We start from the raw sequence: 26,516 nt of genomic DNA on the forward strand, positions 1-26,516 counted from the left end.
AAAACCAGATCCAGCCACAAAAGTGCATCATTCTTTTTGTTTTAGACAACATTTCATGCACTGTTAAACATGTTAAAGCAAGTTGCAAGTGAAAATCTATGTCTCTGACTGAGTTTGCATTACTGCTTATTTTGACCTCTGCTGGCTGAGAACAGCTCATTTTCAACGTTCAATTCAGAATGTGATAAAACCAGATCCAGCCACAAAATTGCATTTTCTTTTTGTTTTAGACAACATTTCATGCACTGTTAAATATGTTTAAGAAAGTTGCCAGTGAAAATCTATGTCTCTGACTGAGTTTGCATTACTGCTTATTTTGACCTCTGCTGGCTCTGAAAAGCTCATTTTCAACATTCAATTCAGAATGTGATAAAACCAGATCCAGCCACTAAAAAGCATTTTCTTTTTGTTTTAGACAACATTTCATGCACTGTTAAATATGTTTAAGAAAGTTGCAAGTGAAAATCTATGTCTCTGACTGAGTTTGCATTACTGCTTATTTTGACCTCTGCTGGCTGAGTAAAGCTCATTTTCAACGTCCAATGCAGAATGTGATAAAACCAGATCCAGCTACTAAAATGCATCATTCTTTTTGTTTTAGACAACATTTCATGCACTGTTAAACATGTTAAAGCAAGTTGCAAGTGAAAATCTATGTCTATGACTGAGTTTGCATTACTGCTTATTTTGACCTCTGCTGGCTGTGAAAAGCTCATTTTCAACGTTCAATTCAGAATGTGATAAAACCAGATCCAGCCACTAAAAAGCAGTTTCTTTTTGTTTTAGACAACATTTCATGCACTGTTAAATATGTTTAAGAAAGTTGCAAGTGAAAATCTATGTCTCTGACTGAGTTTGCATTACTTCTTATTTTGAGCTCTACTGGCTGAGTAAAGCTCATTTTCAACGTCCAATGCAGAATGTGATAAATTCAGATCCAGCTACTAAATTGCATCATTCTTTTTGTTTTAGACAACATTTCATGCACTGTTAAACATGTTAAAGCAAGTTGCAAGTGAAAATCTATGTCTATGACTGAGTTTGCATTACTGCTTATTTTGACCTCTGCTGGCTGAGTAAAGCTCATTTTCAACGTCCAATACAGAATGTGATAAAACTAGATCCAGCTACTAAAATACATCATTCTTTGTGTTTTAGACAACATTTCATGCACTGTTAAACATGTTAAAGCAAGTTGCAAGTGAAAATCTATGTCTATGACTGAGTTTGCATCACTGCTTATTTTGACCTCTGCTGGCTCTGAAAAGCTCATTTTCAACGTTCAATTCGGAATGTGATAAAACCAGATCCAGCCACTAAAATGCATCATTCTTTTTGTTTTAGACAACATTTCATGCACTGTTAAACATGTTAAAGCAAGTTGCAAGTGAAAATCTATGTCTCTGACTGAGTTTGCGTTACTGCTTGTTTTGACCTCTGCTGGCTGAGTAAAGCTCATTTTCAACGTCTAATACAAAATGTGATAAAACCAGATCCAGCTACTAAAATACATAATTCTTTGTGTTTTAGACAACATTTCATGCACTGTTAAACATGTTAAAGCAAGTTGCAAGTGAAAATCTATGTCTATGACTGAGTTTGCATTACTGCTTGTTTTGACCTCTGCTGGCTGAGTAAAGCTCATTTTCAACGTCCAATGCAGAATGTGATAAAACCAGATCCAGCCACAAAAGTGCATCATTGTTTTTGTTTTAGACAACATTTCATGCACTGTTAAACATGTTAAAGCAAGTTGCAAGTGAAAATCTATGTCTCTGACTGAGTTTGCATTACTGCTTATTTTGACCTCTGCTGGCTGAGAACAGCTCATTTTCAACGTTCAATTCAGAATGTGATAAAACCAGATCCAGCCACAAAATTGCATTTTCTTTTTGTTTTAGACAACATTTCATGCACTGTTAAATATGTTTAAGAAAGTTGCCAGTGAAAATCTATGTCTCTGACTGAGTTTGCATTACTTCTTATTTTGAGCTCTACTGGCTGAGTAAAGCTCATTTTCAACGTTCAATGCAAAATGTGATAAATTCAGATCCAGCTACTAAAATGCATCATTCTTTTTGTTTTAGACAACATTTCATGCACTGTTAAACATGTTAAAGCAAGTTGCAAGTGAAAATCTATGTCTATGACTGAGTTTGCATTACTGCTTATTTTGACCTCTGCTGGCTGAGAACAGCTCATTTTCAACGTTCAATTCAGAATGTGATAAAACCAGATCCAGCTACAAAAATGCATCATTCTTTTTGTTTTAGACAACATTTCATGCAGTTAAACATGTTAAAGCAAGTTGCAAGTGAAAATCTATGTCTATGACTGAGTTTGCATTACTGCTTATTTTGACCTCTGCTGGCTCTGAAAAGCTCATTTTCAACGTTCAATTCAGAATGTGATAAAACCAGATCCAGCCACTAAAAAGCATTTTCTTTTTGTTTTAGACAACATTTCATGCACTGTTAAATATGTTTAAGAAAGTTGCAAGTGAAAATCTATGTCTCTGACTAAGTTTGCATTACTTCTTATTTTGAGCTCTACTGGCTTAGTAAAGCTCATTTTCAACGTCCAATGCAGAATGTGATAAATTCAGATCCAGCTACTAAAATGCATCATTCTTTTTGTTTTAGACAACATTCCATGCACTGTTAAACATGTTAAAGCAAGTTGCAAGTGAAAATCTATGTCTATGACTGAGTTTGCATTACTGCTTATTTTGACCTCTGCTGGCTGAGTAAAGCTCATTTTCAACGTCCAATACAGAATGAGATAAAACCAGATCCAGCTACTAAAATACATAATTCTTTGTGTTTTAGACAACATTTCATGCACTGTTAAACATGTTAAAGCAAGTTGCAAGTGAAAATCTATGTCTATGACTGAGTTTGCATTACTGCTTATTTTGACCTCTGCTGGCTCTGAAAAGCTCATTTTCAACGTTCAATTCAGAATGTGATAAAACGAGATCCAGACACTATAATGCATCATTCTTTTTGTTTTAGACAACATTTTATGCACTGTTAAACATGTTAAAGCAAGTTTCAAGTGAAAATCTATGTCTATGACTGAGTTTGCATTACTGCTTCTTTTGAGCTCTACTGGCTGAGTAAAGCTCATTTTCAACGTCCAATGCAGAATGTGATAAAACCAGATCCAGCTACTAAAATACATCATTCTTTTTGTTTTAGACAACATTTCATGCACTGTTAAACATGTTAAAGCAAGTTGCAAGTGAAAATCTATGTCTATGACTGAGTTTGCATTACTGCTTATTTTGACCTCTGCTGGCTCTGAAAAGCTCATTTTCAACGTTCAATTCAGAATGTGATAAAACCAGATCCAGCCACTAAAAAGCATTTTCTTTTTGTTTTAGACAACATTTCATGCACTGTTAAACATGTTTAAGAAAGTTGCAAGTAAAAATCTATGTCTCTGACTGAGTTTGCATTACTTCTTATTTTGAGCTCTTATGGCTGAGTAAAGCTCATTTTCAACGTCCAATGCAGAATGTGATAAATTCAGATCCAGCTACTAAAATGCATCATTCTTTTTGTTTTAGACAACATTTCATGCACTGTTAAACATGTTAAAGCAAGTTGCAAGTGAAAATCTATGTCTCTGACTGAGTTTGCATTACTGCTTATTTTGACCTCTGCTGGCTGAGTAAAGCTCATTTTCAACGTCCAATACAGAATGTGATAAAACCAGATCCAGCTACTAAAATGCATCATTCTTTTTGTTTTAGACAACATTTCATGCACTGTTAAACATGTTAAAGCAAGTTGCAAGTGAAATTCTATGTCTATGACTGAGTTTGCAATACTGCTTATTTTGAGCTCTACTGGCTGAGTAAAGCTCATTTTCAACGTCCAATACAGAATGTGATAAAACCAGATCCAGCTACTAAAATACATCATTCTTTTTGTTTTAGACAACATTTCATGCACTGTTAAACATGTTAAAGCAAGTTGCAAGTAAAAATCTATGTCTATTACTGAGTTTGCATTACTGCTTATTTTGACCTCTGCTGGCTCTGAAAAGCTCATTTTCAACGTTCAATTTAGAATGTGATAAAACCAGATCCAGCCACTAAAATGCATCATTCTTTTTGTTTTAGACAACATTTCATGCACTGTTAAACATGTTAAAGCAAGTTGCAAGTGAAAATCTATGTCTCTGACTGAGTTTGCATTACAACTTGTTTTGACCTCTGCTGGCTGAGCACAGCTCATTTTCAACGTACAATGCAGAATGTGATAAAACCAGATCCAGCCACTAAAATGCATCATTCTTTTTGTTTTAGACAACATTTCATGCACTGTTAAACAAGTTAAAGCAAGTTGCAAGTGAAAATCTATGTCTATGACTGAGTTTGCATTACTGCTTATTTTGACCTCTGCTGGCTGAGTAAAGCTCATTTTCAACGTCCAATACAGAATGTGATAAAACCAGATCCAGCTACTAAAATACATCATTCTTTGTGTTTTAGACAACATTTCATGCACTGTTAAACATGTTAAAGCAAGTTGCAAGTGAAAATCTATGTCTATGACTGAGTTTGCATTACTGCTTATTTTGACCTCTGCTGGCTCTGAAAAGCTCATTTTCAACGTTCAATTCAGAATGTGATAAAACCAGATCCAGCCACTAAAAAGCATTTTCTTTTTGTTTTAGACAACATTTCATGCACTGTTAAATATGTTTAAGAAAGTTGCAAGTGAAAATCTATGTCTCTGACTGAGTTTGCATTACTTCTTATTTTGACCTCTGCTGGCTGAGTAAAGCTCATTTTCAACGTCCAATACAGAATGTGATAAAACCAGATCCAGCTACTAAAATACATCATTCTTTGTGTTTTAGACAACATTTCATGCACTGTTAAACATGTTAAAGCAAGTTGCAAGTGAAAATCTATGTCTATGACTGAGTTTGCATTACTGTTTATTTTGACCTCTGCTGGCTGAGTAAAGCTCATTTTCAACGTCCAATACAGAATGTGACAAAACCAGATCCAGCTATTAAAATACATTATTCTTTTTGTTTTAGACAACATTTCATGCACTGTTAAACATGTTAAATAAACAAGTTGCAAGTGAAAATCTATGTCTCTGACTGAGTTTGCATTACTGCTTATTTTGACCTCTGCTGGCTCTGAAAAGCTCATTTTCAACGTTCAATTCAGAATGTGATAAAACCAGATCCAGCTACTAAAAAGCATTTTCTTTTTGTTTTAGACAACATTTCATGCACGGTTAAATATGTTTAAGAAAGTTGCAAGTGAAAATCTATGTCTCTGACTGAGTTTGCATTACTGCTTATTTTGACCTCTGCTGGCTGAGTAAAGTTCATTTTCAACGTCCAATACAGAATGTGATAAAACCAGATCCAGCTACTAAAATACATCATTCTTTTTGTTTTAGACAACATTTCATGCACTGTTAAACATGTTAAAGCAAGTTGCAAGTGAAAATCTATGTCTCTGACTGAGTTTGCATTACTGCTTATTTTGACCTCTGCTGGCTCTGAAAAGCTCATTTTCAACGTTCAATTCAGAATGTGATAAAACCAGATCCAGCCACTAAAATGCATCATTCTTTTTGTTTTAGACAACATTTCATGCACTGTTAAACATGTTACAGCAAGTTGCAAGTGAAAATCTATGTCTCTGACTGAGTTTGCATTACTGCTTATTTTGACCTCTGCTGGCTCTGAAAAGCTCATTTTCAACGTTCAATTCAGAATGTGATAAAACCAGATCCAGCCACTAAAATGCATCATTCTTTTTGTTTTAGGCAACATTTCATGCACTGTTAAACATGTTACAGCAAGTTGCAAGTGAAAATCTATGTCTCTGACTGAGTTTGCATTACTGCTTATTTTGACCTCTGCTGGCTGAGAACAGCTCATTTTCAACGTTCAATTCAGAATGTGATAAAACCAGATCCAGCCACAAAAATGCATCATTCTTTTTGTTTTAGACAACATTTCATACACTGTTAAACAAGTTAAAGCAAGTCGCAAGTGAAAATCTATGTCTCTGACTGAGTTTGCATTACTGCTTATTTTGACCTCTGCTGGCTCTGAAAAGCTCATTTTCAACGTTCAATTCAGAATGTGATAAAACCAGATCCAGCCACTAAAAAGCATTTTCTTTTTGTTTTAGACAACATTTCATGCACTGTTAAATATGTTTAAGAAAGTTGCAAGTGAAAATCTATGTCTCTGACTAAGTTTGCATTACTTCTTATTTTGAGCTCTACTGGCTTAGTAAAGCTCATTTTCAACGTCCAATGCAGAATGTGATAAATTCAGATCCAGCTACTAAAATGCATCATTCTTTTTGTTTTAGACAACATTCCATGCACTGTTAAACATGTTAAAGCAAGTTGCAAGTGAAAATCTATGTCTATGACTGAGTTTGCATTACTGCTTATTTTGACCTCTGCTGGCTGAGTAAAGCTCATTTTCAACGTCCAATACAGAATGAGATAAAACCAGATCCAGCTACTAAAATACATAATTCTTTGTGTTTTAGACAACATTTCATGCACTGTTAAACATGTTAAAGCAAGTTGCAAGTGAAAATCTATGTCTATGACTGAGTTTGCATTACTGCTTATTTTGACCTCTGCTGGCTCTGAAAAGCTCATTTTCAACGTTCAATTCAGAATGTGATAAAACGAGATCCAGACACTATAATGCATCATTCTTTTTGTTTTAGACAACATTTTATGCACTGTTAAACATGTTAAAGCAAGTTTCAAGTGAAAATCTATGTCTATGACTGAGTTTGCATTACTGCTTCTTTTGAGCTCTACTGGCTGAGTAAAGCTCATTTTCAACGTCCAATGCAGAATGTGATAAAACCAGATCCAGCTACTAAAATACATCATTCTTTTTGTTTTAGACAACATTTCATGCACTGTTAAACATGTTAAAGCAAGTTGCAAGTGAAAATCTATGTCTATGACTGAGTTTGCATTACTGCTTATTTTGACCTCTGCTGGCTCTGAAAAGCTCATTTTCAACGTTCAATTCAGAATGTGATAAAACCAGATCCAGCCACTAAAAAGCATTTTCTTTTTGTTTTAGACAACATTTCATGCACTGTTAAACATGTTTAAGAAAGTTGCAAGTAAAAATCTATGTCTCTGACTGAGTTTGCATTACTTCTTATTTTGAGCTCTTATGGCTGAGTAAAGCTCATTTTCAACGTCCAATGCAGAATGTGATAAATTCAGATCCAGCTACTAAAATGCATCATTCTTTTTGTTTTAGACAACATTTCATGCACTGTTAAACATGTTAAAGCAAGTTGCAAGTGAAAATCTATGTCTCTGACTGAGTTTGCATTACTGCTTATTTTGACCTCTGCTGGCTGAGTAAAGCTCATTTTCAACGTCCAATACAGAATGTGATAAAACCAGATCCAGCTACTAAAATGCATCATTCTTTTTGTTTTAGACAACATTTCATGCACTGTTAAACATGTTAAAGCAAGTTGCAAGTGAAATTCTATGTCTATGACTGAGTTTGCAATACTGCTTATTTTGAGCTCTACTGGCTGAGTAAAGCTCATTTTCAACGTCCAATACAGAATGTGATAAAACCAGATCCAGCTACTAAAATACATCATTCTTTTTGTTTTAGACAACATTTCATGCACTGTTAAACATGTTAAAGCAAGTTGCAAGTAAAAATCTATGTCTATTACTGAGTTTGCATTACTGCTTATTTTGACCTCTGCTGGCTCTGAAAAGCTCATTTTCAACGTTCAATTTAGAATGTGATAAAACCAGATCCAGCCACTAAAATGCATCATTCTTTTTGTTTTAGACAACATTTCATGCACTGTTAAACATGTTAAAGCAAGTTGCAAGTGAAAATCTATGTCTCTGACTGAGTTTGCATTACAACTTGTTTTGACCTCTGCTGGCTGAGCACAGCTCATTTTCAACGTACAATGCAGAATGTGATAAAACCAGATCCAGCCACTAAAATGCATCATTCTTTTTGTTTTAGACAACATTTCATGCACTGTTAAACAAGTTAAAGCAAGTTGCAAGTGAAAATCTATGTCTATGACTGAGTTTGCATTACTGCTTATTTTGACCTCTGCTGGCTGAGTAAAGCTCATTTTCAACGTCCAATACAGAATGTGATAAAACCAGATCCAGCTACTAAAATACATCATTCTTTGTGTTTTAGACAACATTTCATGCACTGTTAAACATGTTAAAGCAAGTTGCAAGTGAAAATCTATGTCTATGACTGAGTTTGCATTACTGTTTATTTTGACCTCTGCTGGCTGAGTAAAGCTCATTTTCAACGTCCAATACAGAATGTGACAAAACCAGATCCAGCTATTAAAATACATTATTCTTTTTGTTTTAGACAACATTTCATGCACTGTTAAACATGTTAAATAAAGCAAGTTGCAAGTGAAAATCTATGTCTCTGACTGAGTTTGCATTACTGCTTATTTTGACCTCTGCTGGCTCTGAAAAGCTCATTTTCAACGTTCAATTCAGAATGTGATAAAACCAGATCCAGCTACTAAAAAGCATTTTCTTTTTGTTTTAGACAACATTTCATGCACGGTTAAATATGTTTAAGAAAGTTGCAAGTGAAAATCTATGTCTCTGACTGAGTTTGCATTACTGCTTATTTTGACCTCTGCTGGCTGAGTAAAGTTCATTTTCAACGTCCAATACAGAATGTGATAAAACCAGATCCAGCTACTAAAATACATCATTCTTTTTGTTTTAGACAACATTTCATGCACTGTTAAACATGTTAAAGCAAGTTGCAAGTGAAAATCTATGTCTCTGACTGAGTTTGCATTACTGCTTATTTTGACCTCTGCTGGCTCTGAAAAGCTCATTTTCAACGTTCAATTCAGAATGTGATAAAACCAGATCCAGCCACTAAAATGCATCATTCTTTTTGTTTTAGACAACATTTCATGCACTGTTAAACATGTTACAGCAAGTTGCAAGTGAAAATCTATGTCTCTGACTGAGTTTGCATTACTGCTTATTTTGACCTCTGCTGGCTGAGAACAGCTCATTTTCAACGTTCAATTCAGAATGTGATAAAACCAGATCCAGCCACAAAAATGCATCATTCTTTTTGTTTTAGACAACATTTCATACACTGTTAAACAAGTTAAAGCAAGTTGCAAGTGAAAATCTATGTCTCTGACTGAGTTTGCATTACTGCTTATTTTGACCTCTGCTGGCTCTGAAAAGCTCATTTTCAACGTTCAATTCAGAATGTGATAAAACCAGATCCAGCCACTAAAAAGCATTTTCTTTTTGTTTTAGATAACATTTCATGCACTGTTAAATATGTTTAAGAAAGTTGCAAGTGAAAATCTATGTCTCTGACTGAGTTTGCATTACTGCTTGTTTTGACCTCTGCTGGCTGAGTAAAGCTCATTTTCAATGTCCAATGCAGAATGTGATAAAACCAGATCCAGCAACTAAAATGCATCATTCTTTTTGTTTTAGACAACATTTCATGCACTGTTAAACATGTTAAAGCAAGTTGCAAGTGAAAATCTATGTCTATGACTGAGTTTGCATTACTGCTTATTTTGACCTCTGCTGGCTGAGAACAGCTCATTTTCAACGTTCAATTCAGAATGTGATAAAACCAGATCCAGCCACTAAAAAGCATTTTCTTTTTGTTTTAGACAACATTTCATGCACTGTTAAATATGTTTAAGAAAGTTGCAAGTGAAAATCTATGTCTCTGACTGAGTTTGCATTACTTCTTATTTTGACCTCTGCTGGCTGAGTAAAGCTCATTTTCAACGTCCAATACAGAATGTGATAAAACCAGATCCAGCTACTAAAATACATCATTCTTTGTGTTTTAGACAACATTTCATGCACTGTTAAACATGTTAAAGCAAGTTGCAAGTGAAAATCTATGTCTATGACTGAGTTTGCATTACTGTTTATTTTGACCTCTGCTGGCTGAGTAAAGCTCATTTTCAACGTCCAATACAGAATGTGACAAAACCAGATCCAGCTATTAAAATACATTATTCTTTTTGTTTTAGACAACATTTCATGCACTGTTAAACATGTTAAATAAAGCAAGTTGCAAGTGAAAATCTATGTCTCTGACTGAGTTTGCATTACTGCTTATTTTGACCTCTGCTGGCTCTGAAAAGCTCATTTTCAACGTTCAATTCAGAATGTGATAAAACCAGATCCAGCTACTAAAAAGCATTTTCTTTTTGTTTTAGACAACATTTCATGCACGGTTAAATATGTTTAAGAAAGTTGCAAGTGAAAATCTATGTCTCTGACTGAGTTTGCATTACTGCTTATTTTGACCTCTGCTGGCTGAGTAAAGTTCATTTTCAACGTCCAATACAGAATGTGATAAAACCAGATCCAGCTACTAAAATACATCATTCTTTTTGTTTTAGACAACATTTCATGCACTGTTAAACATGTTAAAGCAAGTTGCAAGTGAAAATCTATGTCTCTGACTGAGTTTGCATTACTGCTTATTTTGACCTCTGCTGGCTCTGAAAAGCTCATTTTCAACGTTCAATTCAGAATGTGATAAAACCAGATCCAGCCACTAAAATGCATCATTCTTTTTGTTTTAGACAACATTTCATGCACTGTTAAACATGTTACAGCAAGTTGCAAGTGAAAATCTATGTCTCTGACTGAGTTTGCATTACTGCTTATTTTGACCTCTGCTGGCTGAGAACAGCTCATTTTCAACGTTCAATTCAGAATGTGATAAAACCAGATCCAGCCACAAAAATGCATCATTCTTTTTGTTTTAGACAACATTTCATACACTGTTAAACAAGTTAAAGCAAGTTGCAAGTGAAAATCTATGTCTCTGACTGAGTTTGCATTACTGCTTATTTTGACCTCTGCTGGCTCTGAAAAGCTCATTTTCAACGTTCAATTCAGAATGTGATAAAACCAGATCCAGCCACTAAAAAGCATTTTCTTTTTGTTTTAGATAACATTTCATGCACTGTTAAATATGTTTAAGAAAGTTGCAAGTGAAAATCTATGTCTCTGACTGAGTTTGCATTACTGCTTGTTTTGACCTCTGCTGGCTGAGTAAAGCTCATTTTCAATGTCCAATGCAGAATGTGATAAAACCAGATCCAGCAACTAAAATGCATCATTCTTTTTGTTTTAGACAACATTTCATGCACTGTTAAACATGTTAAAGCAAGTTGCAAGTAAAAATCTATGTCTCTGACTGAGTTTGCATTACTGCTTATTTTGACCTCTGCTGGCTGAGAACAGCTCATTTTCAACGTTCAATTCAGAATGTGATAAAACCAGATCCAGCTACAAAAATGCATCATTCTTTTTGTTTTAGACAACATTTCATGCAGTTAAACATGTTAAAGCAAGTTGCAAGTGAAAATATATGTCTCTGACTGAGTTTGCATTACTGCTTATTTTGACCACTGCTGGCTCTGAAAAGCTCATTTTCAACGTTCAATTCAGAATGTGATAAAACCAGATCCAGCCACTAAAAAGCATTTTCTTTTTGTTTTAGACAACATTTCATGCACTGTTAAATATGTTTAAGAAAGTTGCAAGTGAAAATCTATGTCTCTGACTGAGTTTGCATTACTTCTTATTTTGACCTCTGCTGGCTGAGTAAAGCTCATTTTCAACGTCCAATACAGAATGTGATAAAACCAGATCCAGCTACTAAAATACATCATTCTTTGTGTTTTAGACAACATTTCATGCACTGTTAAACATGTTAAAGCAAGTTGCAAGTGAAAATCTATGTCTATGACTGAGTTTGCATTACTGCTTATTTTGACCTCTGCTGGCTGAGTAAAGCTCATTTTCAACGTCCAATACAGAATGTGATAAAACCAGATCCAGCTACTAAAATACATCATTCTTTGTGTTTTAGACAACATTTCATGCACTGTTAAACATGTTAAAGCAAGTTGCAAGTGAAAATCTATGTCTATGACTGAGTTTGCATTACTGCTTATTTTGACCTCTGCTGGCTCTGAAAAGCTCATTTTCAACGTTTAATTCAGAATGTGATAAAACCAGATCCAGCCACTAAAATGCATCATTCTTTTTGTTTTAGACAACATTTCATGCACTGTTAAACATGTTAAAGCAAGTTGCAAGTGAAAATCTATGTCTCTGACTGAGTTTGCATTACTGCTTGTTTTGACCTCTGCTGGCTGAGTAAAGCTCATTTTTAACGTCCAATGCAGAATGTGATAAAACCAGATCCAGCCACTAAAATGCATCATTCTTTTTGTTTTAGACAACATTTCCTGCACTGTTAAACATGTTAAAGCAAGTTGCAAGTGAAAATCTATGTCTCTGACTGAGTTTGCATTACTGCTTATTTTGACCTCTGCTGGCTGAGCACAGCTCATTTTCAACGTTCAATTCAGAATGTGATAAAACCAGATCCAGCCACAAAACTGCATCATTCTTTTTGTTTTAGACAATATTTCATGCACTGTTAAACAAGTTAAAGCAAGTTGCAAGTGAAAATCTATGTCTCTGACTGAGTTTGCATTACTGCTTATTTTGACCTCTGCTGGCTCTGAAACGCTCATTTTCAACGTTCAATTCAGAATGTGATAAAACCAGATCCAGCCACTAAAAAGCATTTTCTTTTTGTTTTAGACAACATTTCATGCACTGTTAAATATGTTTAAGAAAGTTGCAAGTGAAAATCTATGTCTCTGACTGAGTTTGCATTACTGCTTATTTTGACCTCTGCTGGCTGAGTAAAGCTCATTTTCAACGTCCAATGCAGAATGTGATAAAACTAGATACAGCTACTAAAATGCATCATTCTTTTTGTTTTAGACAACATTTCATGCACTGTTAAACATGTTAAAGCAAGTTGCAAGTAAAAATCTATGTCTCTGACTGAGTTTGCATTACTGCTTATTTTGACCTCTGCTGGCTGAGAACAGCTCATTTTCAACGTTCAATTCAGAATGTGATAAAACCAGATCCAGCTACAAAAATGCATCATTCTTTTTGTTTTAGACAACATTTCATGCAGTTAAACATGTTAAAGCAAGTTGCAAGTGAAAATATATGTCTCTGACTGAGTTTGCATTACTGCTTATTTTGACCTCTGCTGGCTCTGAAAAGCTCATTTTCAGCGTTCAATTCAGAATGTGATAAAACCAGATCCAGCCACTAAAAAGCATTTTCTTTTTGTTTTAGACAACATTTCATGCACTGTTAAATATGTTTAAGAAAGTTGCAAGTGAAAATCTATGTCTCTGACTGAGTTTGCATTACTTCTTATTTTGACCTCTGCTGGCTGAGTAAAGCTCATTTTCAACGTCCAATACAGAATGTGATAAAACCAGATCCAGCTACTAAAATACATCATTCTTTGTGTTTTAGACAACATTTCATGCACTGTTAAACATGTTAAAGCAAGTTGCAAGTGAAAATCTATGTCTATGACTGAGTTTGCATTACTGCTTATTTTGACCTCTGCTGGCTGAGTAAAGCTCATTTTCAACGTCCAATACAGAATGTGACAAAACCAGATCCAGCTATTAAAATACATTATTCTTTTTGTTTTAGACAACATTTCATGCACTGTTAAACATGTTAAATAAAGCAAGTTGCAAGTGAAAATCTATGTCTCTGACTGAGTTTGCATTACTGCTTATTTTGACCTCTGCTGGCTCTGAAAAGCTCAGTTTCAACGTTCAATTCAGAATGTGATAAAACCAGATCCAGCTACTAAAAAGCATTTTCTTTTTGTTTTAGACAACATTTCATGCACTGTTAAATATGTTTAAGAAAGTTGCAAGTGAAAATCTATGTCTCTGACTGAGTTTGCATTACTGCTTATTTTGACCTCTGCTGGCTGAGTAAAGCTCATTTTCAACGTCCAATACAGAATGTGATAAAACCAGATCCAGCTACTAAAATGCATCATTCTTTTTGTTTTAGACAACATTCCATGCACTGTTAAACATGTTAAAGCAAGTTGCAAGTGAAAATCTATGTCTCTGACTGAGTTTGCATTACTGCTTATTTTGACCTCTGCTGGCTGAGTAAAGCTCATTTTCAACGTCCAATACAGAATGTGATAAAACCAGATCCAGCTACTAAAATACATCATTCTTTTTGTTTTAGACAACATTTCATGCACTGTTAAACATGTTAAAGCAAGTTGCAAGTGAAAATCTATGTCTCTGACTGAGTTTGCATTACTGCTTATTTTGACCTCTGCTGGCTCTGAAAAGCTCATTTTCAACGTTCAATTCAGAATGTGATAAAACCAGATCCAGCCACTAAAATGCATCATTCTTTTTGTTTTAGACAACATTTCATGCACTGTTAAACATGTTAAAGCAAGTTGCAAGTGAAAATCTATGTCTCTGACTGAGTTTGCATTACTGCTTATTTTGACCTCTGCTGGCTGAGAACAGCTCATTTTCAACGTTCAATTCAGAATGTGATAAAACCAGATCCAGCTACAAAAATGCATCATTCTTTTTGTTTTAGACAACATTTCATGCAGTTAAACATGTTAAAGCAAGTTGCAAGTGAAAATATATGTCTCTGACTGAGTTTGCATTACTGCTTATTTTGACCTCTGCTGGCTCTGAAAAGCTCATTTTCAACGTTCAATTCAGAATGTGATAAAACCAGATCCAGCCACTAAAAAGCATTTTCTTTTTGTTTTAGACAACATTTCATGCACTGTTAAATATGTTTAAGAAAGTTGCAAGTGAAAATCTATGTCTCTGACTGAGTTTGCATTACTTCTTATTTTGACCTCTGCTGGCTGAGTAAAGCTCATTTTCAACGTCCAATACAGAATGTGATAAAACCAGATCCAGCTACTAAAATACATCATTCTTTGTGTTTTAGACAACATTTCATGCACTGTTAAACATGTTAAAGCAAGTTGCAAGTGAAAATCTATGTCTATGACTGAGTTTGCATTACTGCTTATTTTGACCTCTGCTGGCTGAGTAAAGCTCATTTTCAACGTCCAATACAGAATGTGACAAAACCAGATCCAGCTATTAAAATACATTATTCTTTTTGTTTTAGACAACATTTCATGCACTGTTAAACATGTTAAATAAAGCAAGTTGCAAGTGAAAATCTATGTCTCTGACTGAGTTTGCATTACTGCTTATTTTGACCTCTGCTGGCTCTGAAAAGCTCATTTTCAACGTTCAATTTAGAATGTGATAAAACCAGATCCAGCCACTAAAAAGCATTTTCTTTTTGTTTTAGACAACATTTCATGCACTGTTAAATATGTTTAAGAAAGTTGCAAGTGAAAATCTATGTCTCTGACTGAGTTTGCATTACTGCTTATTTTGACCTCTGCTGGCTGAGTAAAGCTCATTTTCAACGTTCAATACAGAATGTGATAAAACCAGATCCAGCTACTAAAATGCATCATTCTTTTTGTTTTAGACAACATTTCATGCACTGTTAAACATGTTAAAGCAAGTTGCAAGTGAAAATCTATGTCTCTGACTGAGTTTGCATTACTGCTTATTTTGACCTCTGCTGGCTGAGTAAAGCTCATTTTCAACGTCCAATACAGAATGTGATAAAACCAGATCCAGCTACTAAAATACATCATTCTTTTTGTTTTAGACAACATTTCATGCACTGTTAAACATGTTAAAGCAAGTTGCAAGTGAAAATCTATGTCTCTGACTGAGTTTGCATTACTGCTTATTTTGACCTCTGCTGGCTCTGAAAAGCTCATTTTCAACGTTCAATTCAGAATGTGATAAAACCAGATCCAGCCACTAAAATGCATCATTCTTTTTGTTTTAGACAACATTTCATGCACTGTTAAACATGTTAAAGCAAGTTGCAAGTGAAAATCTATGTCTCTGACTGAGTTTGCATTACTGCTTATTTTGACCTCTGCTGGCTGAGAACAGCTCATTTTCAACGTTCAATTCAGAATGTGATAAAACCAGATCCAGCCACAAAAATGCATCATTCTTTTTGTTTTAGACAACATTTCATGCACTGTTAAACAAGTTAAAGCAAGTTGCAAGTGAAAATCTATGTCTCTGACTGAGTTTGCATTACTGCTTATTTTGACCTCTGCTGGCTCTGAAAAGCTCATTTTCAACCTTCAATTCAGAATGTGATAAAACCAGATCCAGCCACTAAAAAGCATTTTCTTTTTGTTTTAGATAACATTTCATGCACTGTTAAATATGTTTAAGAAAGTTGCAAGTGAAAATCTATGTCTCTGACTGAGTTTGCATTACTGCTTGTTTTGACCTCTGCTGGCTGAGTAAAGCTCATTTTCAATGTCCAATGCAGAATGTGATAAAACCAGATCCAGCAACTAAAATGCATCATTCTTTTTGTTTTAGACAACATTTCATGCACTGTTAAACATGTTAAAGCAAGTTGCAAGTAAAAATCTATGTCTCTGACTGAGTTTGCATTACTGCTTATTTTGACCTCTGCTGGCTGAGAACAGCTCATTTTCAACGTTCAATTCAGAATGTGATAAAACCAGATCCAGCTACAAAAATGCATCATTCTTTTTGTTTTAGACAACATTTCATGCAGTTAAACATGTTAAAGCAAGTTGCAAGTGAAAATATATGTCTCTGACTGAGTTTGCATTACTGCTTATTTTGACCTCTGCTGGCTCTGAAAAGCTCATTTTCAACGTTCAATTCAGAATGTGATAAAACCAGATCCAGCCACTAAAAAGCATTTTCTTTTTGTTTTAGACAACATTTCATGCACTGTTAAATATGTTTAAGAAAGTTGCAAGTGAAAATCTATGTCTCTGACTGAGTTTGCATTACTTCTTATTTTGACCTCTGCTGGCTGAGTAAAGCTCATTTTCAACGTCCAATACAGAATGTGATAAAACCAGATCCAGCTACTAAAATACATCATTCTTTGTGTTTTAGACAACATTTCATGCACTGTTAAACATGTTAAAGCAAGTTGCAAGTGAAAATCTATGTCTATGACTGAGTTTGCATTACTGCTTATTTTGACCTCTGCTGGCTGAGTAAAGCTCATTTTCAACGTCCAATACAGAATGTGACAAAACCAGATCCAGCTATTAAAATACATTATTCTTTTTGTTTTAGACAACATTTCATGCACTGTTAAACATGTTAAATAAAGCAAGTTGCAAGTGAAAATCTATGTCTCTGACTGAGTTTGCATTACTGCTTATTTTGACCTCTGCTGGCTCTGAAAAGCTCATTTTCAACGTTCAATTCAGAATGTGATAAAACCAGATCCAGCCACTAAAAAGCATTTTCTTTTTGTTTTAGACAACATTTCATGCACTGTTAAATATGTTTAAGAAAGTTGCAAGTGAAAATCTATGTCTCTGACTGAGTTTGCATTACTGCTTATTTTGACCTCTGCTGGCTGAGTAAAGCTCATTTTCAACGTCCAATTCAGAATGTGATAAAACCAGATCCAGCTACTAAAATGCATCATTCTTTTTGTTTTAGACAACATTTCATGCACTGTTAAACATGTTAAAGCAAGTTGCAAGTGAAAATCTATGTCTCTGACTGAGTTTGCATTACTGCTTATTTTGACCTCTGCTGGCTGAGTAAAGCTCATTTTCAACGTCCAATACAGAATGTGATAAAACCAGATCCAGCTACTAAAATACATCATTCTTTTTGTTTTAGACAACATTTCATGCACTGTTAAACATGTTAAAGCAAGTTGCAAGTGAAAATCTATGTCTCTGACTGAGTTTGCATTACTGCTTATTTTGACCTCTGCTGGCTCTGAAAAGCTCATTTTCAACGTTCAATTCAGAATGTGATAAAACCAGATCCAGCCACTAAAATGCATTTTCTTTTTGTTTTAGATAACATTTCATGCACTGTTAAATATGTTAAAGCAAGTTGCAAGTAAAAAGCTATGTCTCTGACTGAGTTTGCATTACTGCTTATTTTGACCTCTGCTGGCTGAGAACAGCTCATTTTCAACGTTCAATTCAGAATGTGATAAAACCAGATCCAGCTACAAAAATGCATCATTCTTTTTGTTTTAGACAACATTTCATGCAGTTAAACATGTTAAAGCAAGTTGCAAGTGAAAATATATGTCTCTGACTGAGTTTGCATTACTGCTTATTTTGACCTCTGCTGGCTCTGAAAAGCTCATTTTCAACGTTCAATTCAGAATGTGATAAAACCAGATCCAGCCACTAAAAAGCATTTTCTTTTTTTTTTAGACAACATTTCATGCACTGTTAAATATGTTTAAGAAAGTTGCAAGTGAAAATCTATGTCTCTAACTGAGTTTGCATTACTTCTTATTTTGACCTCTGCTGGCTGAGTAAAGCTCATTTTCAACGTCCAATACAGAATGTGATAAAACCAGATCCAGCTACTAAAATACATCATTCTTTTTGTTTTAGACAACATTTCATGCACTGTTAAACATGTTAAAGCATGTTGCAAGTGAAAATCTATGTCTATGACTGAGTTTGCATTACTGCTTATTTTGACCTCTGCTGGCTGAGTAAAGCTCATTTTCAACGTCCAATACAGAATGTGATAAAACCAGATCCAGCTATTATAATACAATATTCTTTTTGTTTTAGACAATATTTCATGCACTGTTAAACATGTTAAAGCAAGTTGCAAGTGAAAATCTATGTCTCTGACTGAGTTTGCATTACTGCTTGTTTTGACCTCTGCTGGCTGAGTAAAGCTCATTTTCAACGTCCAATGCAGAATGTGATAAAACCAGATCCAGCTACTAAAATGCATCATTCTTTTTGTTTTAGACAACATTTCATGCACTGTTAAACATGTTAAAGCAAGTTGCAAGTGAAAATCTATGTCTCTGACTGAGTTTGCATTACTGCTTATTTTGACCTCTGCTGGCTCTGAAAAGCTCATTTTCAACGTTCAATTCAGAATGTGATAAAACCAGATCCAGCCACAAAATTGCATCATTCTTTTTGTTTTAGACAACATTTCATGCACTGTTAAACAAGTTAAAGCAAGTTGCAAGTGAAAATCTATGTCTCTGACTGAGTTTGCATTACTGCTTATTTTGACCTCTGCTGGCTCTGAAAAGCTCATTTTCAACGTTCAATTCAGAATGTGATAAAACCAGATCCAGCCACTAAAAAGCATTTTCTTTTTTTTTAGACAACATTTCATGCACTGTTAAATATGTTTAAGAAAGTTGCAAGTGAAAATCTATGTCTCTGACTGAGTTTGCATTACTTCTTATTTTGACCTCTGCTGGCTGAGTAAAGCTCATTTTCAACGTCCAATACAGAATGTGATAAAACCAGATCCAGCTACTAAAATACATCATTCTTTTTGTTTTAGACAACATTTCATGCACTGTTAAACATGTTAAAGCAAGTTGCAAGTGAAAATCTTTGTCTATGACTGAGTTTGCATTACTGCTTATTTTGACCTCTGCTGGCTGAGTAAAGCTCATTTTCAACGTCCAATACAGAATGTGATAAAACCAGATCCAGCTATTATAATACAATATTCTTTTTGTTTTAGACAACATTTCATGCACTGTTAAACATGTTAAAGCAAGTTGCAAGTGAAAATCTATGTCTCTGACTGAGTTTGCATTACTGCTTGTTTTGACCTCTGCTGGCTGAGTAAAGCTAATTTTCAACGTCCAATGCAGAATGTGATAAAACCAGATCCAGCTACTAAAATGCATCATTCTTTTTGTTTTAGACAACATTTCATGCACTGTTAAACATGTTAAAGCAAGTTGCAAGTGAAAATCTATGTCTCTGACTGAGTTTGCATTACTGCTTATTTTGACCTCTGCTGGCTGAGAACAGCTCATTTTCAACGTTCAATTCAGAATGTGATAAAACCAGATCCAGCCACTAAAATGCATCATTCTTTTTGTTTTAGACAACATTTCATGCACTGTTAAACATGTTAAAGCAAGTTGCAAGTGAAAATCTATGTCTCTGACTGAGTTTGCATTACTGCTTATTTTGACCTCTGCTGGCTCTGAAAAGCTCATTTTCAACGTTCAATTCAGAATGTGATAAAACCAGATCCAGCCACTAAAAAGCATTTTCTTTTTGTTTTAGACAACATTTCATGCACTGTTAAATATGTTTAAGAAAGTTGCAAGTGAAAATTTATGTCTCTGACTGAGTTTGCATTACTGCTTATTTTGACCTCTGCTGGCTGAGTAAAGCTCATTTTCAACGTCCAATACAGAATGTGATTGTGGTGGGGAAGGCGTGATCGAACACCCAGAAAGGGGGGAGAGCAGGCGGAGACACCGGCGGCTGGTCAGTGGTCTAATCATAAATAATTATTAACACCTGTGTTTTCTAGTGATTGGGCCGGAGAGACACCTTCATAAGGGGAGGAGAAGGAGAAGCCGGGAGAGAGGAGAGCCTGTCGAACTTCAGTCTCGACACGCACACACATACACAGAACATTATAAATAAAAATTGTGCTTACCTGATATCGCCGACCCTGCCTTCTTCTTCCCACGAAACGAACATTATTACAGTGGTGCCGAAACCCGGGAAGAAGAGGAGACTTCGCTGCCAAGATGACCACTCCGTCAGCTACTCCAATCGCGGAATTGATCCAGGCGCTCGCGGTCCTCCATCGCGAACAACATGAGGCGCTGGTGGAGATCCGGGCGGACCAGGACCAGCGGTTCCGTGCTTTGGTGGAGGCCCAGCGCGAGGACCGCGAGCTCGTCCGGAGACTGCTGGACCAGGGGATCCGGCCCGCGTCGACATCTGCCGCCCACCCTCCCATCTCCCTTCAGAAAATGGGGCCTCAGGACGACCCGGAGGTATTTCTGGACCTCTTTGAGAAAATGGCGGAGGCGTGTGGCTGGCCACGGGCCGAGTGGCCGGTGAGAGTCATCCCGCTGCTGTCAGGCGAAGCCCAGATCGCGGCGCAGCAGCTACCGGCCCAGAATCTCCTGGACTATGCTCACCTGAAGCGAGCCATTCTCCAACGGGCCCTTCGTGTTCGCCCAGCAGCTCCGCGACGCCTGCCGCAGATGGCTGATCCCGGATGGCCAGAACATCGACCAGGTGGTGGACTCAGTGGTGCTGGAGCAATTCATCGCCCGCCTCCCCTCCCGAACATCGGAGTGGGTCCAGTGCCACCGACCCACCGATCTTGAGACGGCCATCCAGTTGGCGGAGGACCACCTGGTAGCGAGGTCCAGGGTCGGCGATACAACCTCTCTCTCCTCTCTCTCTCTTTCTTCTTCTCTTTCTCTCCCCTCTCCCAGACCCAGACAGCAGGGACCTCCTGTGCCAGCGCCGAGGAAGCGGGGCTCTGGGGCGGATACCTCTCGCTCGATGCCTCGGTGGGGGGGATATCCGGAAAGGGGTGGGGAAGCACGCCCTCTAGCGGTTTCTCCAGCCACAACAGGTTTCTCTCCGGCTCAATCGGTTGGACCAACTGGCCCCGGGGGTGCAGTGGTGAGGTCTGGGCCGACGTGTTGGCGGTGCGGGGGCGTGGATCATAGCCCCGAGAATTGCTCCGCGATGGAGGTGGGGGCTTTGATCCGCGTACCCGACGCCCCGGCTGTCGCCCCCGGTCGCAATGGGCTATATCAGATACCGGTGAGTATAAAGGGGGATAAATATCAGGCCTTGGTGGATTCAGGGTGTAACCAAACCTCTATCCACCCATGCCTGATGCAAGACACGGCATTGGATAAAAGCCGCACGGTTAGGGTGAGGTGTGTGCACGGTGATGAAATTCACTACCCGCTAGCGGCCGTAGAGATCCAATTTCGGGGTCAAAAACATAGCGTAGAGGTAGCGGTTAACCCGCACCTCAAGCATCCGCTGATTTTGGGAACAAATTGGCCAGATTTTAATAAACTATTAGGGGTTTTGACAGCGGGTGCCTCTTGGAGGAAAGGATCGACGGCTAGGGGGCGGATCGCTCAGCTGGGGGAATCCCCGGTGACGTCATCGCGCTCTGACTCAGAGGGAGGCCTGGGAATTTCCCGCTGTAAGGACTTCCCTCTGGAGCAGTCGCGTGATGACACTCTGAGAAATGCCATCGAGCAGGTAAAAGTGATCGATGGGCATGTCCTCCAGCCTGAGCGACCACTCAACTATTCCTATTTTGCGATCATTAAAGACAGGGTGTATCGAGTGACCCAAGACACTCAATCAAAAGAAGATACCACCCAATTATTGGTTCCTAAAAGCCGTCGGGAAATGCTTTTCCAGGCGGCTCATGCTAACCCTATGGCCGGACATTTAGGTCAAGCGGCCACACTAAATCGCCTCATGGCCCGTTTCTTTTGGCCGGGCATTCACGGAGACGTCAGCAGATGGTGCGCTGCGTGTCCTGAATGTCAGCTGGTAAATCCGCCGGCCACCCCAAAAGCGCCATTGCGCCCGTTACCATTAATGGAGATCCCCTTCGAAAGAATTGGTATGGATCTCATCGGGCCATTAGAGCGATCCGCACGCGGACACCGTTTTGCATTAGTCCTAGTGGATTATGCAACCCGGTATCCGGAAGCTGTAGCTCTCCGCAACATCTCCGCTAAGAGTGTTGCGGAGGCTCTCTTCCGCTTCATCTCCCGGGTGGGGATTCCCAAGGAAATCCTCACCGACCAAGGCACCGCGTTTATGTCACGCACTTTGCGCGAATTATACGAATTATTGGGCATTAAATCGATTCGGACTAGCGTCTATCACCCACAAACAGACGGACTGGTGGAACGGTTTAATCGCACACTTAAAGCAATGATTCGTAAATTCGTTCACGAAGACGCGAAAAATTGGGATAAATGGTTAGAGCCCTTGTTGTTCGCCGTGCGGGAGGTTCCCCAAGCCTCTACTGGGTTTTCCCCATTCGAGCTCCTCTACGGCAGACAGCCCCGAGGGGTGTTGGATGTCGTCAGAGAGGCTTGGGAGGACGAGCCTTCTAACAGCAAAAATGAAATTCAGTACATTCTGGACCTGCGAGCAAAACTCCATGCACTGGGGCGGCTATCCATGGAGAATTTGCTCAAGGCTCAGAATGAACAACGCCGGCGTTATGATAAGGGCACTAAACTACGAACATTTTCACCGGGAGATAAAGTGCTTGTACTGCTGCCTTCTTCTAGCTCTAAATTACTCGCCAAGTGGCAAGGGCCATTTGAGGTCACACGGCGAGTGAACGATCTCGATTATGAGGTGGTACGAACAGACAGGAGTGGGGCACGTCAAATTTATCATATTAATTTATTAAAACTATGGAGGGAGCCGGAGGACGTGGCGTTAGCAACGGTGATTACAGGCGAGGATGACCTGGGACCGGAGTGCGTAGACTGTAATCGGTCGAGTGCTCTGGTCGCCGGGGGTGATCATCTCTCGCTCGCCCAGCTCGCTGACGTCCAGCTCCTACAAAATGAATTTAAAGACGTGTTCTCACCCCTGCCCGGTCGCACTAATATGATTCAGCACCACATCGAGACCGAGCCAGGCGTGGTCGTTAGAACCCGCCCGTACCGTCTGCCTGAACACAAAAAAAAAGTGGTTCAGGAAGAATTGGGGAAAATGCTAGAGATGGGGGTAGTAGAAGAATCACACAGCGACTGGGCGAGCCCGATCGTCTTAGTTCCTAAGACAGACGGCACGGTCCGGTTCTGTGTAGATTATCGTAAATTAAATGCCGTATCAAAATTTGATGCGTATCCAATGCCGCGGATTGACGAGTTGCTCGACCGGTTAGGCGCTGCTCGCTTTTATTCGACATTGGATTTAACGAAAGGGTATTGGCAAATTCCCCTTTCTCCAATATCCCGAGAAAAAACTGCCTTCACAACGCCGTTTGGATTACACCAATTCGTGACACTTCCATTCGGGCTGTTCGGGGCTCCGGCGACGTTTCAGCGCCTGATGGACAAAATACTTGCCCGCCACTCAGCATATGCCGCTGCGTATTTGGATGATATCATTATCTTCAGTAATGACTGGCAGCGGCATATGCAGCACCTGCGGGCAGTATTATCAGCGCTGAGACGGGCAGGACTCACGGCCAACCCGAGGAAGTGTGCAATTGGGCGAGTGGAGGTAAGGTATCTGGGCTTCCACTTGGGTCATGGGCAGGTGCGGCCACAAATTGATAAAACCGCAGCTATTGCAACCTGCCCGAGGCCCAAGACCAAAAAGGAGGTGAGACAGTTTTTGGGGCTGGCGGGATATTATAGACGATTTGTCCCTGAATATTCGGCCCTCGTCAGTCCCTTAACCGATCTCACTAAAAAGGGGGAACCAGATACCGTCCAGTGGACGGAGCAGTGTCAACAGGCCTTCACCAAAGTTAAAGCTGCACTTTGCGGGGGGCCGCTATTACATGCTCCTAATTTTGCTCTCCCCTTTATTTTACAGACGGATGCGTCCGATCGGGGTTTGGGGGCGGTGCTCGCCCAGGAGGTGGAGGGTGAGGAACGGCCGGTGCTGTACATTAGCCGCAAAATATCTAACAGGGAGGCGAAGTACAGCACCATAGAAAAAGAGTGTTTGGCGATCAGGTGGGCCGTCCTCACTCTCCGCTATTATCTCTTGGGCAAGGAGTTCGTCCTCTGTTCGGATCATGCCCCCCTCCAGTGGCTCCACCGCATGAAGGATACCAACGCGCGGATCACCCGTTGGTATCTCGCTTTACAGCCTTTCAAATTCAAAGTGATCCACAGGCCGGGCGCGCAGATGGTTGTAGCGGACTTCCTCTCCCGGGCGGGGGGAGGGGGGGGAGCTGCAGGCCGGACGGCTGCCCGGCCTGAGACGGGCGGTGGGGGTATGTGGTGGGGAAGGCGTGATCGAACACCCAGAAAGGGGGGAGAGCAGGCGGAGACACCGGCGGCTGGTCAGTGGTCTAATCATAAATAATTATTAACACCTGTGTTTTCTAGTGATTGGGCCGGAGAGACACCTTCATAAGGGGAGGAGAAGGAGAAGCCGGGAGAGAGGAGAGCCTGTCGAACTTCAGTCTCGACACGCACACACATACACAGAACATTATAAATAAAAATTGTGCTTACCTGATATCGCCGACCCTGCCTTCTTCTTCCCACGAAACGAACATTATTACAGTGATAAAACCAGATCCAGCTACTAAAATGCATCATTCTTTTTGTTTTAGACAACATTTCATGCTCTGTTAAACATGTTAAAGCAAGTTGCAAGTGAAAATCTATGTCTCTGACTGAATTTGCATTACTGCTTATTTTGACCTCTGCTGGCTGAGAACAGCTCATTTTCAACGTCCAATTCAGAATGTGATAAAACCAGATCCAGCCACAAAAATGCATCATTCTTTTTGTTTTAGACAACATTTCATGCACTGTTAAACATGTTAAAGCAAGTTGCAAGTGAAAATCTATGTCTCTGACTGAGTTTGCATTACTGCTTATTTTGACCTCTGCTGGCTCTGAAAAGCTCATTTTCAACGTTCAATTCAGAATGTGATAAAACCAGATCCAGCCACTAAAAAGCATTTTCTTTTTGTTTTAGACAACATTTCATGCACTGTTAAATATGTTTAAGAAAGTTGCAAGTGAAAATCTATGTCTCTGACTGAGTTTGCATTACAGCTTATTTTGACCTCTGCTGGCTGAGTAAAGCTCATTTTCAACGTTCAATTCAGAATGTGATAAAACCAGATCCAGCTACTAAAATGCATCATTCTTTTTGTTTTAGACAACATTTCATGCACTGTTAAACATGTTTAAGAAAGTTGCAAGTGAAAATCTATGTCTCTGACTGAGTTTGCATTACTGCTTATTTTGACCTCTGCTGGCTCTGAGAAGCTAATTTTCAACGTTCAATTCAGAATGTGATAAAACCAGATCCAGCCAGAAAAATGCATCATTCTTTTTGTTTTAGACAACATTTCATGCACTGTTAAACAAGTTAAAGCAAGTTGCAAGTGAAAATCTATGTCTCTGACTGAGTTTGCATTACTGCTTATTTTGACCTCTGCTGGCTGAGTAAAGCTCATTTTCAACGTCCAATGCAGAATGTTTAAAACCAGATCCAGCTACTAAAATGCATCATTCTTTTTGTTTTAGACAACATTTCATGCACTGTTAAACATGTTAAAGCAAGTTGCAAGTGAAAATCTATGTCTATGACTGAGTTTGCATTACTGCTTATTTTGACCTCTGCTGGCTCTGAAAAGCTCATTTTCAACGTTCAATTCAGAATGTGATAAAACCAGATCCAGCCACTAAAAAGCATTTTCTTTTTGTTTTAGACAACATTTCATGCACTGTTAAATATGTTAAAGCAAGTTGCAAGTGAAAATCTATGTCTATGACTGAGTTTGCATTACTGCTTGTTTTGACCTCTGCTGGCTGAGTAAAGCTCATTTTCAACATTCAATTCAGAATGTGATAAAACCAGATCCAGCTACTAAAATGCATCATTCTTTTTGTTTTAGACAACATTTCATGCACTGCTAAACATGTTAAAGCAAGTTGCAAGTGAAAATCTATGTC

At 38.4% G+C, this 26,516-nt stretch overlaps 1 protein-coding gene and 1 long non-coding RNA gene across 2 annotated transcripts; both read left to right on the top strand.

Moving 5' to 3' along the window:
- The first annotated feature begins 13,236 nt into the window (after nucleotides 1-13,236).
- LOC147846868 (uncharacterized) lies at nucleotides 13,237-17,459 on the top strand. The gene is made up of 3 exons (XR_015476649.1): nucleotides 13,237-13,750; nucleotides 14,491-15,577; nucleotides 16,508-17,459. It is a non-coding gene; the product is annotated as an uncharacterized LOC147846868 (long non-coding RNA).
- Nucleotides 17,460-22,151: 4,692 nt separating this feature from the next.
- On the top strand, nucleotides 22,152-25,062 carry LOC147846869 (uncharacterized). Its single transcript, XM_087236532.1, has 2 exons — nucleotides 22,152-24,126; nucleotides 24,190-25,062. Exons 1-2 carry the CDS (start codon nucleotides 22,240-22,242, stop codon nucleotides 24,904-24,906), a joined length of 2,604 nt encoding a protein of 867 aa, XP_087092658.1. The 5' UTR covers nucleotides 22,152-22,239; the 3' UTR covers nucleotides 24,907-25,062.
- The last annotated feature ends 1,454 nt before the right edge of the window (nucleotides 25,063-26,516 follow it).

This window comes from Danio rerio, chromosome 1 (genome assembly GCF_052040795.2).
Source record: "Danio rerio strain M-AB ecotype USA chromosome 1, GRCz13ab, whole genome shotgun sequence".
Lineage (NCBI taxonomy): Eukaryota > Metazoa > Chordata > Actinopteri > Cypriniformes > Danionidae > Danio > Danio rerio.

Coding starts and splice junctions, on each gene's coding strand:
- LOC147846869 (XM_087236532.1), top strand. CDS start 22,240: ATGCTTTTCCAGGCGGCTCATGCTAACCCTATGGCCGGACATTTAGGT. Junction 24,127..24,189: donor TCCACTTGGGTCATGGGCAG/GTGCGGCCACAA, acceptor AAGACCAAAAAG/GAGGTGAGACAGTTTTTGGG.